Source organism: Mustela nivalis (assembly GCF_964662115.1).
Source record: "Mustela nivalis genome assembly, chromosome: X".
Lineage (NCBI taxonomy): Eukaryota > Metazoa > Chordata > Mammalia > Carnivora > Mustelidae > Mustela > Mustela nivalis.
In genome coordinates, this window is record NC_139040.1 from 52,463,523 (window position 1) to 52,477,231 (window position 13,709).

Below are 13,709 nucleotides of genomic sequence, written 5' to 3' on the forward strand. Positions count from 1 at the left end.
GCAGAGCCATTGCTGGATAAGGTAGTTCTATTTTTAACTTTCTTATGAATCATATAAGCAAGTCACTAATAAAAACTTCAGTGCTTTTCACATAAGGGATACATTATTTTGTTTTCAATCTGGAGGCTACATATTAAGTGTTCACATAAATCTATTTAATCTATTGTCTTCTACATATTTCCATATCACTTTACCACATCATCTATACTTACATCTAAAAAAAAAAAAAAAAAAAAAGCATTCCTCTTCCTTACCAAGTCCCCAAGAGTGCTTTTAAAAATTCCTCCCTCTACAATTTACTGGAATATTATTTTGGCTGTAATCAGAGAAATAATGAAATAGTCTTACTTTCCAACAGTCAGCATTGCTGATAAGCATAAAATGTTATGCTAAACCACTCTCTTCCTCAGTTATTACATAAAAACCAAAAAACAAAATAACATTTCCTTCTACTATGGCATAAATGGTCACTTCTGAAACAATCTGAAGAAAGATGTGAGAGAAGATCCATGAATTACTTTATGTAAACAACAAAACGGACATTCTAGAATGCTATGGTAGTAAATTAGGCTTGGTGATGCTATGGTAATTAAAAAAAAAAGACCCCAAATCTCAGTGGCTTAACATATAACAGTTTATTTCTTACTCTCTAAAGGTTCACAGCAAGTCCATCAACTCTCCAGGGATGGTGCCTAATAAACAGTAACTTAGAGATACAGTCTGCAACCATCTTGTAGGTATACCATTTGGAGTACACTGAGAGAGCTGGAAGGTCATGCAGGACATTTTGCTCCTCCATTATGAAATCATACCTCATTTCTGTTTACAATTTCTGCAATCCCTCTGCTAGAAGTAGTCAAATGGCATTGCCTAACTACAAGAGGCTGGGAAGTAAATGGGAGCACACAGATATTTGGTAAGCTGTTAATGTCTTTGCCATATTCTACAAATTATGTAAGTTTTTTTCATATTTTAATGAAAAACAATTTTGGAAAACTCTATGTGGATATAAAATATCCCTTAAATATACTTTTATCAGCAATTTTTTTTAGCAAACAAGTAAAATTATGAAACTTTAAGATGATCTAACATGACATTACATTTATAATGTTTCAAGAGCATTTCTGAGAGATTCCGGCATTTCAACTGCAAAAATTTGGGCAGCCAATATTTATTTACTTGGTGTTCTCTATCTTTATAATAACTTTACCTTTGATTCAAGGGAGCTGATATGAAATCGGCTATTAAAAATTTATTGATTCTCTCATCATGCCAAAATACTTTATAAATATGACATTACAATTAGCACATCCTCTGTAACAAGTAGTTCTTTCTGAGACATCAGTTGATTCATATTACTCTGATATATCAATATGTAAAATAAAAATAATTCTCAACTCATTTCAGCATTAGTGGTAAACAAGCACGAGGCACCAAATCTTAGTAAAATATGACACAGGAAGATCAAAGGTGTCATTATGTCCTAAATTGAATTCCTATTTTACTCCAATACCAATGCTTAACACACTGAGTTTTTAAACAGCATACTTACTAAGATTTTGGCAGTAGTTTTATGTAACAAGACACATAGCATACTAGAAGTCTGGCACTTAACTTGCTTACAATAAACAAGCTTCAATATGAAGGCATTAAATATTTTTTCAAAAACCTTCTTTTTACATGCTAAGTATTTTGTCAAGTGTGCAATTAAACCTAGTAATGAAATATAGTAAGATTAGGAAATTACAAACTTGTAACCTAGCATAAATCATATAAAAAGGATTACTGGTTATGTAGAATATCCCTGGATAATCAAAAATTAATAGTATAAAACATGCAAAATATTTCAGAATCTTTATTAATCAAAAAATACCAGGGTTTATTTAAAATGATTCCCCTCTAAAGGGTATCAAAGTTAATTCAAATAAGGTAACACTCTAATGCTAAACATTATTCAGTACTGTTGAAGTGGAGGTAAATTTCATAGAACTGGGGGCTTACTTATCCTTCCTGTCTTCTTGTTCAGTTGAAGCAGCATAGAACATTCCAGAATTTCACTAAATAAGAAAAGAATGGCTGCTGCACTGGCAAAAATAAGATCTGTAAATATCAAAGGCACACTATTCAGCTAGCCAAAGTGGTAGCGAACTCTTTTTCCCCCACAAGCCCTTTCCCCATGTAAACTAAAGTTTATCAAGAAGTAAAATAAACTAATCTTCAAAAGTAAGGATTCTGAGTCATCATTAATTATGCACTTCAAAAATGTCAACTACAGCTGTCTGGATATTTCTGATTATATTTTAAAGATATATCCAAATTAGATATTTTTAAATTAGATAAATTTGGGGCTCAAAATTATTATCTAAAACATTTAATTCAATTCCAAATGTTTTAACTACTAGTATGAACAACAGGGTTTTAGCTCTCAGAAGAATTAACCATTGGAAGGGAAAACACACACACAAACAAAATTATATATTTATACTGCAGGCAATGGTTATGGCCCTTTCTGGCACAGTGGCATATGACTGGCACTCAGTCAGGAATAATTCTACAAACAAAGGGAAATTCATGCATTTTTAAAAATATTCCCTAACATTCACAGTTGATATTTCCTTAAATTCCTGCTTTTTTAAATAGGAAAATCTTATTTTTTTCTTGTTATCCTGACTTGTGACTTGAACCCGACTTTTTTTTCTTCTTCTTACCATGTTTCTTGCGCTGTTTCTTCTTCTTCTTCTTTGCTTTTTCTGTTGATTTTTCTCGCTCTTCATGTCTTCTCTTCTTTTTTGCTTGCCCTTCCTCTTCATAATCTGATTCCGATGAGGACTCTGATGATGAGGGTTTATCTTCAGGATAAGTCTTCTTTCTTTTTTTGCTGCGACTTCTAATATACTTTTCTTTCTCTGTGCCATCCTTTGACTTCTTTTTCTTTTTCACAGATTCCTTGGTCTCTAATTCAGATTCATATGTAGAGCTTTCTGATGATTTATATGAATGGTTCTTCTTTTTCTTTCTCTTTTTTCCTTGTTTTTTTTCCTCATTCTCAGAATCAGAACTGCTTGAAGAATCAGAGCTTGATGAAGAAGATGAAGACTGACAAGATTTCTTCTTTTTCTTTTTCTTTTTTTCTTTTTTTTTAGAAGAGCTCTCATTTCCACTCAATAATTTCTCTCTACTTTTTTCTAATTCTTTTTTCCAATTCTCATTCATTTTTTCTTCAAATTCAGCTAATGCCTTGGAGCCTTTCTTTTTATTTTCTAATTGTTTCTTCACTTCTTCCCAGGTGGGCCTTGGTCGATTCAGATAATCTTGTATTGTTGGGCCTGTAGATTGAGTCTGGCCCCTCCATCTGGCCATTGCTATAGGATTCATATAGGCCACTCGATTATCTCGCTTCCCCATGGTGCCTGATTGTTCCAAGAGCAGACTCTCAATGCCAAGAAGAATAAAGATAAACTCTCTTTTGGTTCTTCATCTGCTGGTATATCAAGCATCCTATTAGTATATCATCCTGTTAGAGAAGCAGAACGAATGGTTACAAAATGCCTTTAATATGAGACAAAATAAACACATAAGCTTAATTGTTCATCAGTACCTATCAGTATAGTATAGTAGAAATTTTCAAAATCTTAGACCTTTGGAACAAAGAATATGCACATTTAAGACTTTTGCATACTTAAGATATTGTGGTATGAATATAGCATACAGTATTTTTTATACCTAAGGTAAGGTTCTTACTAATTTTTAAATAAATATTTCATTTTATATTATGTGATACTGCTTTTTTTTCTTTCATTTGGCCTTATGTAGTATAAAAAGAAATAAATTTCTATAGCTGAATTCTGTATGAGGCAGATCTCCTCCACCTTAACAAAGTGCAGCACAATCCACTCTGACAGAAACCTAGGAGTCATACCTGAGAAATCCTGTCCCTCAAGTCTTATATCTAATCCATTACTATATCCTGTTGTTTAAGCCTTGACAATAGGTCTCATATCTATTCACTTTTCTCCAAATATATTGTCACCAATTTAGTACAGATGCCATCATCTTTCACTTGGACTATTAATCTCTATTATCAATTAAGTATTATCTGCCAGGGACTGCTTAGTGTTTTGTAACAGATTACCTCATTTAATCTCTAGACTAACTCTATGAGGATGATTATATTATTATTCCTATTTCACAGATGAAGAAACTGAGTCTTAGAGAATTTGAGTAACTTGCATAAACTAACAGCTAAAAAATGTCCAAATTAGGATTTAAACCAAGGCAGTCTGACTCCAAACCCCGAACACCTAACGTAACACTATATTGTTTCTCTACATCAACCTCTTAATTGATACCTTTATTTCTACCCTTACTTTCTTCAATTCCAGCCCCACACTACAACCAGTAGGTCTTAAAATAATACAGTGGTTTTATATTTTAATGAGAATCAAATCCAGACTCCCATAAAAGTCTTATATGATCCATCTTGTTTCTTTTCATTAGTTTTTAAATTTTTAAAAAATATTTCATTTATTTATTTGGCAGAGAGAGAGAGAGAGAGAGCACAAGTAGATGGAGCAGTAGGTAGAGCAGTAGGCAGAGGGAGAAGGAGAAGCAGACACCCTGTTGAGCAGAGAGCCTGATGTGGGGATCCATCACAGGACCCTGGGATCATAACCTAAGCTGAAGGCAGACACTTAACTAAGCCACCCAGGTACCCATCTCTCTTACTTTCATCATCCCTTTACTCAATTCTATCTTTTCTTATCTTCTCTTGGTTTCTGGAATATGATAAACTCCAAGCTTAGCCATCATGGCCCATGCTACCCCATTCTTCAGGTCTCAGCTTATTTATTTATTTGTATGTATGTATTTTTAGAGGGGGGTGGGTCAGAGGGGGAGAGAGAATCTTAAGCAGGTTTCATGCCCAGAGCAGAGGCCAATGTGGGGCTTGATCTCATGACCCTGAGATCATTACCTGAGCTGAAATCAAGAACTGGACACTTTCCAGAATGGCTGCACAAGCCTGCAGGACCCAGCAATTGCACTACTTGGGTATTTACCCCAAATATGCAGATGTAGCAAAAAGAGGGGCCACATGCACCCCAGTGTTTATAGCAGCAATGTCCACAATAGCTAAACTGTGGAAGGAGCCAAGATGTCTTTCAATAAATGAATTGGATAAAGAAAATGTGGTTCATATATACAATGGAATATTATTCAGCCATCAGAAAGGATGAATATCTACAATTTGCATCAACATGCATATAACTGGATGGTATTATGCTAAGTGAAATAAGTCAAGCAGAGCAAGATAATTATCATATGGTTTCACTCATATGTGGAACATAAGGAATAGCACAGAGGACCAAAGTGGAAGAGAGGGAAAACTCAATGGGAAGAAATCAGAGAAGGAGACAAACCATGAGAGACTCTGGACTCTGGGAATGGTTACAGAAAGGAGGGGGGTGGGAGGATGGGTAACCGGGTGATGGGTATTAAGGAAGGTATATGATGTGAAGAGCATTGGGTGTTATATGCAACTAAGGAATCATTGAACACTACATCAAAAACTAATATGTTAGCTAACTGAACTAAATAACTAACAACTAACTAAATAAATAAATAGAATGCTTAAGAAAAAAGCTGGATGCTTAACCCATGGAGCCACCCAGGTGCCCAGGTCTCTAAATGTCAATTCCTCCACAAAGAAACTATTAGGTGGAACTACATAAAATTGCCAATTATATGGGACAGAAACAGTTAAATACCAGCCACTTCATAAGTATTAACTTTATATTAAAGCATGTTGCCTTTGTACCTTCCCCCATACACATTATTCTCTATTATAGTTCCTTGTATCTTTTATGCACAATACTTATCAAACTGGTGATTATTTCATTTGTCTGGTTATTTGTGTGTGTGTGTGTGTGTGTGTGTTTGTGTCCACCACTAAATATAAGGCCAAGAAGAGTAAAGGCCATGTTTAATCTTTCTTATTCACCACGGTGCTCCTTGTATCTAGCATGCCATGTGGCTCACATTAAATATTCAATAAATATTGGTTCAATAATAAACAAAAACATGGATAGATGGGTTTATGGCTCTGGGAGAAAGGGCATTTAGAGAAGCTTCCTAGAATTGGTGATGTCTGTACAGGAGTTTTAAAGAATAAAAGTTCACCCTGGAAATGAAGACATGAAGAACATTCCAGGCAGAGAAAACACAATGTGGGGGGGGGGTACCAAAAAACCAGGAATATGAAAGAGAACCATGTGTTCATGTTGATGAAGCCTAAATTTCAAAAAAAGCAATGGCTAGAAGTAAGGCTACATAGAGAGGAAATAGCCTGATCACAGAGCCCCTCTAAAATATATAGTTGTTAGGAAGCCAACAAAGTCCTTTAAAGAGAAGAAAAAGATGATCAGGTATATCATAGTTTTTCTTGTCAGTCTCTGTTCTGATTCTGACCCTTTAAATCAACCAAACATATCTACTCATCATAAACTCAATGTCACAGATGTTACAGTGACTCTTGGTGATAGTTTCCTGCATTTAATTGTTGTGTTCATGATATTATTCTCCTTCCCTTTCAGTTCTGTCCAGCTCCTCTTAGTTCTTTCTGTCATTTACATTCTGACTGATACTCTAAATATTTATCAGATATTATTGTTTCTCTGACCTTATAAAAAGCCCTTAAAAACTTTAGTTCATATTCAGCTTGCTGGTTCTCTCACTACTGGACACTTAGAATAGCATAATTCATTCTAACTTCAGTTCCTTGAGACTTAGTCCTAACATCATCTAGAAAGACAGGCAAAGAGAAGTTCATAAGAACTTTGGATGTGATGCTAAGGATGTTGGAATTCATTCTATGAGACTTAAAGTGAAGTTAATTGGGAGATAATGCTTATTTTAAATAGAATGATATGGCCATGTTTGAGGTTTTTTTTTTTTTTAAGATTTTATTTATTTACTTGAGAGAGAGACAGTGAGAGAGAGCATGAATGAGGAGAAGGTCAGAGAGAGAAGCAGACTCCCCATGGAGCTGGGAGCCCGATGCGGGACTCGATCCCAGGACTCCAGGATCATGACCTGAGCCGAAGGCAGTCGTCCAACCAACTGAGCCACCCAGGCGTCCCCCATGTTTGAGTTTTATGAAACAATTTTTATAGCATGGAAGTTGGATTGGATGCAAATAAGAATGAAGGCAATGAGATCACTTATGTATTCATGCAGACAGGAAGTGAAAGGGTCTAAAATAAAATCAGTAGAATTTTGAATAGAGAGGGGAATATACATGAGAAATGTTGATGTGATTACACTAAAATTAATGACTAATTGCATGCAAAGGGTGAGAATGAGAAAGGACAAGACTCTGGCTTGTGAGACTAGATAAAAGGCAATGCCAATGATTGGATAAAGTAGGAAATGGCACAGACTTTCAGAAAAGGTCTACAATCAGTATTGGAGTCAAAGTTTGAGGTTCCTATGAGACATCTGAATGAAGCTGCATATAGAAAATTAGATGTATGGATGTTGGCGTTCTGGAATGTGACTTGAGTTAGACATGTAGCATTGGCAGTCACTGAGTGAAGGCTAAAGACATAAGAGAAAGTTAAATTACCTTGGGGAGATTTCAAACGAAAAAAGACTTGAGCACTGGATCCAATTTAACAAGAAGCAAGAGGTTGCCAGAGAGAGTGAAGCTTATAAATAAGACTTCAGAAAATTAGTTAGAATGTTAAGAGCTAGATTGCTACCAGAAAAAAAAGTAAGAGTTACAGAAACACACAGAAGGAGAATAAAGTTTCACGGTGAGGACAATAATCTTCAAAGGTATGTGTTCATGGATTTAATTTGAGCAATTTTTAAATATAAACAAATTTGGAAAAAGCCTAAATGTCCATCAATAACAAACAGGTTTGGGGCTCCTGGGTGGTTCAGTCATTTAAATGTCTAACTCTTGATTTTGGCTCAGGTCATGATCTCAGGGTCAAGGGACTGAGTCCTATGTTTGAGCCCCATAATTGAGCTCTGTGGTGAGCTTGGAGTCTGCTTGAGATTCTCTCTCCCTCTTCCTCTGCCCCTCCCTCTGTTCACATGCACTCTCTAAATACATACATACATGCATACATACATACATACATACAATTATTAAAAAATTTAAAAAACAGGTTATGTGAATTATAGTATACATATACAGTGAAATACTATATCTGCAACATATTGTTAAGTGAATAGTTTGTCAAATGTAAACAGTTATCTCTGCATATTGGAGAGGCATCATTTCCTTTTGTATGTTTTTCTATAATGTTTACATTTTCTATAATAAGCAGGTGTCATCTTTACTTTTTAAAAATCCAGAAAAGAAAAGATATCATGGACAATATTAAATACAGCAGACTGATCGAGTAAGAGAAAATCTGGAAGTATACATTATATTTAGCTATGAAGAAATCATTAGTAAACTTTGCTAATGGAATTTCAATTAAACATTGAGGGAAGAAGCCAGAAGACCACTGTTTAAAGACTTTAAGGACTAAATGAGAGGTGAGAAGGTAGAGATATAGAGTATATTCATTTGAGAAGAAAAAATAAAAAGAAAAGATGATAACTATCATGAAAGATGCAGGATTAAAGAAAATGTTTTTTATTTTCTTTAATTTTTGTCATTGAAGAAACTTGGACATATTCACAGGGTAACAAGAAGAATGGAGTATAATGAGAGAGTTTTAAGAAGATAGAAAAGAGGGGCAAGTGGGTGACTCAGTAGGTTAAGTCTCGGCCTTCAGCTCAGGTCATGGTCTCAGGGTCCTGGAATCCAGCCCCACATAGGGCTCTCTGCTCAGCGGGGAGCCTACTTCCCCCCTCTCTCTGCCTGCCTCTCTGCCTACTTGTGATCTCTTTCTCTCTGTCAAATAAATAAATAAAATCTTTTTAAAAATAGAAGATAGAAAAGAGAGGGAATAATTAATGTGGCAAAACCATAGAGAAAGCAGAGAGGACTCAAAGTCATAAATAAGAGATGCCTCTTCTTGCAAGAACAGAGGCAAAGAATAAAGAAATGGTATGGGTGCAGGGCTTTTCTTTTTCTTTTCTTTTCTTTCTTTTTTTTTTTTTTTCATTTTTGTGGAGGGAGAAATTAAAGGGAAAAAGTTGAAGTATTTCTCACATAATGGCCTTCATTTTCACTTAGTGATACATGACAAGGTCATCTACTAAAATTAAGGTAGGCCGAGGTAAGTTTTGAGACCAATAACTAAAATTTGGAAAAACTGCAGAGGGGAATGAGAGAGGGTGCTGATACCAGATAAGTGTATGAGGGCTTCATACTCTTTTCTTAGAAGATTAAGCACACTGAGAAAAAAGAAAAAGTCACACCAACAAAATCTCTTGCTCAAATAATCTTTGCTTTAGAATTTAAAATACTTTGTTTCTATTCCAGAAGAGAAACTTGATTTTCTGAATTTCTATTTATCTGTATGAAGTATGCTAATTTTGTATAGAGATCAGATACAAATTGTGACAGTCGTGCTGATAATTTGAGTATTATAATAATTAAATGTTCATTCATTATCAAAATAATTCCCTTTTGATCTAAATAGGAGTTCAGATGGTAGAGTAGTAGGAGGACCTTATAGTTGTCTCATCCCTGGTACACAGCTAGATAAATACCAAATCATTCTGAACACCCAGGAAATCAATCTGAAGTAAAAGAACAAAATGCACAACTAGATGGAGGAAAAAGGCCACATAGTGGAAGGTAGGTGTGAAGATGGGATTTGGGGGAGAAAAGAATGCAGGTGCTTCAGAGGGGAAGGAGATCTGATCAGGGAGAAAGGAGAGAAAGAGAGAGACATACAGAGAGAAAGAGAGAGAGAAGGCATTGCACAAAAAGCACTTCCCTAAAACCACTGACAGGGAAAACAAGAGGGGATGATAATCACAGGTTTTTACAAACAGCAGAGCTCAAAGTCTAAAGTTTTAGAAGTGTATGCCATTGCCAGGGTGGAGCCTGGCAGGTGTAGAAGTGCTCCAGTGGAAGAGGGCAGAGGCCTAGGAATGGAAAGCATGGTCTGAGGATCCCCTGGGATGCACTGGGAGAGAGTATTCCCCTTCTTGGGGGTGGCACTGCCTTTCTAGGGACAAGAGAGCTGATAGGCACCACTGAGCTGCCCAGTTCATTAGCACAGGAGCAGAGGCAGCTGCTGAGGGCAGGTAATCTAGACACTAGGTCTTTGCTGTACTTTACTGTAAACTCTAAGGCCCTACATATTAGTGCAACTGCCCTTTTGGGACAAATCAACAATAGCCACACTGCAGCCTTCCCCCAGAAGTTCAGCACAGGTCTGTGAGATGCCAGGTCCCTAAAGTTTGGAGTTTTGAAACCCAGCTAGCATGTTAGCATGCCCCACATAAAATATAAGAGCACTGAGGCACTCTGTGGGCAGATGGCTTGGACATAAATAGGGAGAAGACAGGGATCTGAGGGATGCTTGCGAAAGAAAAGGGATTAATTCTTCACTCTTCTGCAAGGTTTTCCTGAGTAGTGGCAGGCATAAACTCCCTGATCTGGGGATGAGAAACACAGCTGATGCCATTTTTACCCCTGTCCACCAGCATAGAAGGACTTCAGTGAGCAGCAGAGTGCCCACAGTGGAGACTTGAACCGCTTACACCAAGCTCCAACTCCTTGCATTCTGCAGATGCTTTTTTACTAGGGCAAGTGTGCCTGAGAGTCAAAGTAGCTGCAGGCCCCTCCCCCAGAATAATAGAACCAGCCCCCACACCCGTCAAGTCTACTCATCATAGAGCACTGCAAAACTTCAGCTTTAGGGGAAATATGATCAAGCCTCTTTTAACAAGCAGACCAAAACACACCTAGTTAAAATTCACCACACAGTGGATAAGGTTCAAACACTCCCCACTGCAGGCAAGGAAAAACTCTGCAGAGGACAGACATGAGGGAAACAGCAGCCAAAACATAAGAGCAGAGTGTACACCACATACACCAGAAACGTTTCCTGAAATATCAGGCCCTGGACAGTATATGACCCCTTCTTAATATAGTCATTACTCTCAGGAGCAGTACACGTAACAGGCTTTCCTAACATACAGAAGATACAGACTTAGACAAAAATGACAAGATGGAGGAATTCACCCCAGAAGAACAAGAGGTTATGGCCAGGAATCTAATCTAAACAGATACAAATAATATGTCTGAACAAGAATTTAAAACAGCAATCATGGATATTAGCTAGGCTTGAGAAAAGGATAAAGGACACCAGGGAGTCAATTACCACAGAGATAAAAGACCTAAAAATTAGTCAGGCTGAAACAAAAAATACTGTAACTGAGCTGCAAAACAAACTGGATGTAATAACTACAAGAAAAGAAGAAGCAGAGAAATGAATAAGTGATATGGAAGATAAAATTATGGGAAAAGTGAAGCTGAAAAGAAGAGGGAGAGAAAAATACTGGATCATGTATGTAGACTTAGGTGACTCAGCGACTACATGAAACATAATAACACTCATATCATAGGAGTCCCATAAAAAGAAGAAAGGAAAAAAAGGGGCACAAGGTTTATCTGAGCAAATATAGCTGAAAATGTCCCTAATATGGGGAAGAAAAGAACTCCCATAAAAATTAACAAAATACAAAACACAGGCCAACATTAAGACATCATAATAAAATTTACAAAATACTGAGATCAGGAAAGAACCCTGAAAGCACAAGGAAGAGAAATCCTTACTCTACAAGGAAAAAAAAAATAAGTTTAGCAGCAGATCTCTGTATAGGAACTGTGTAGGCCAGAAGAGAGTGGCATGATGTATTCAACACATTGAGTGGGAAAAATACAGTCAAGAATATTTTCTCCTTCAAGACTGTGATTCAGAACAGAAAGAGAGATAGAGTTTCTCAGACAAACAAAAACTAAAGGAGGCTATGACATTAAATCAGCCCTGCAAGAAATATTAAAGGGAACTCTTTGAGTGCAAAAGAAAGGCCAAAAACAACAAAGACTTGAAAGGAACAGAGAAAATCTCCAGACACAATGACATTACAGGTAATACAATGGCACTAAATTCATATCTATCAATACCCTGAATGTAAATGAACTAAATGTTCCAAACAAATGACATAGGTTATTGGTATGGATAAAACAAAACAAAACAAAAAACAAACAAACAAAAAACAAGATCCATCTATCTTTTACCTACAAGTGATTCATTTCAGACCAAGAGCCACCTGCAGATAGAAAGTGAGGGAATAGAGAACCATTTGTTATGCTAATAGAGATCAAAAGAAAGCTGTAGTAGCCATCCTTACAAAGTAGATTTTTTTAAAAGATTTTATTTATTTATTTGACACAGAAAGAGAGATCACAAGTAGGCAGAGAGGCAGGCTGAGAGAAAGGGGTAAGTGGGCTCCCTGCTGAGCAGAAAGCCCAATGCAGGGTTCGATCCCAGGACCCTGAGACCATGACCTGAGCCAAAGGCAGAGGCTTAACCCACGAGCTAACCAGGCGCCCTGACAAAGTAGATTTTCAAAACAAAGATTGTAATAAGAGATGGAGAGGGGCACTATATCAAAACAAAGGGGTCTATTCAACAAGAAGATATATAACAATTGTAAATATTTATGCCTAAAACTTGGGAGCACCCAAATTATGCAAATCATTAACTGACAAACATAAAAAACTAACTGATAACAAGAAAATAATAGGGAACTTTATCATCCCACTTATAGCAATGGGCAAATCATCTAAGCAGAAAATCAACAAAGAAACAATGGCTTTGAATGACACACTGGACCAGAGGGACTTAACAGATATTTTCAGAACACCTTATCCTAAGAAGCAGAATACACATTCTTAGACTGCACATGGAACATTCTACAGAATAAATCACATGCTGGGTCACAAATCAGGCCTACACAAGTATAAAAAGACTGAGAATATATCATGCATATTTTTGGACCATAGCGCTATGAAACTTAAATTCAACAAGAAAAAAAATTGGAAAGACCACAAATGTATGGAGGTTACAGAACATCTTACTAAAGAATGAATAGGTTAACCAGGAAATTAAAGAGTAAATAAAAAAAATACACAGAAGCAAACAAAATTGAAAAGACAACAGTCCAAAACGGTTGGGATGCAGCAACAGTAGTCCTCACAGGGAAGTATATTGCAATACAGGCCTACCTCAAGTATCAAGAAAAGTCTCAAATGTATAACCTAATCATACATTTAAGGATCCACAAAAGGAAGGAAAAATTAAGCCTAAAGCAAACAGAAGAAGGGAAATAAAAAAGATTAGAATAGAAATAAATAATATAGAAACAAAGTCCACCTCAGTAGAACAGATCAATGAAACTATAGCTGGTTCTTTGAAAAATTAACAAAACTGATAAACCACTAGACATACTTATCAAAAAGAAAAGAGAAAGGACCCAAATAAATAAAGTCATGAGTGAAAGAGGAGAGATCACAACCAAAACCAGAGGAAAAGAGTCATAAGATAATATTATGAAAATTATATGTCAATAAATTGGGCAATGTGGAAGAAATTGATAAGTTCTTAGAAACATATAAAGTACCAAAACTGAAAGACAAAGAAATACAAAATTTTAACAGAACCATAACCAGCAAAAGAGTGAATCAGTCATCAAAAATCTCTCAACAAATCAAAGTCCAGGGCCAGATG

General features: G+C 36.2%; 1 protein-coding gene across 2 annotated transcripts in view; it reads right to left on the reverse strand.

Moving 5' to 3' along the window:
- Window positions 1-612: 612 nt before the first annotated feature.
- The window catches only part of FAM133A (family with sequence similarity 133 member A), a 49,262-nt gene continuing 36,165 nt past the window's right edge, over window positions 613-13,709 (reverse strand). For both annotated transcript variants that reach the window (XM_082716498.1, XM_082716497.1), the window contains one exon: window positions 613-3,514. In XM_082716498.1, the coding sequence (XP_082572624.1) occupies window positions 2,662-3,405 (744 nt within the window). In that variant the 5' untranslated portion in view covers window positions 3,406-3,514 and the 3' untranslated portion in view covers window positions 613-2,661. The remainder of the gene's footprint in view (window positions 3,515-13,709) is intronic.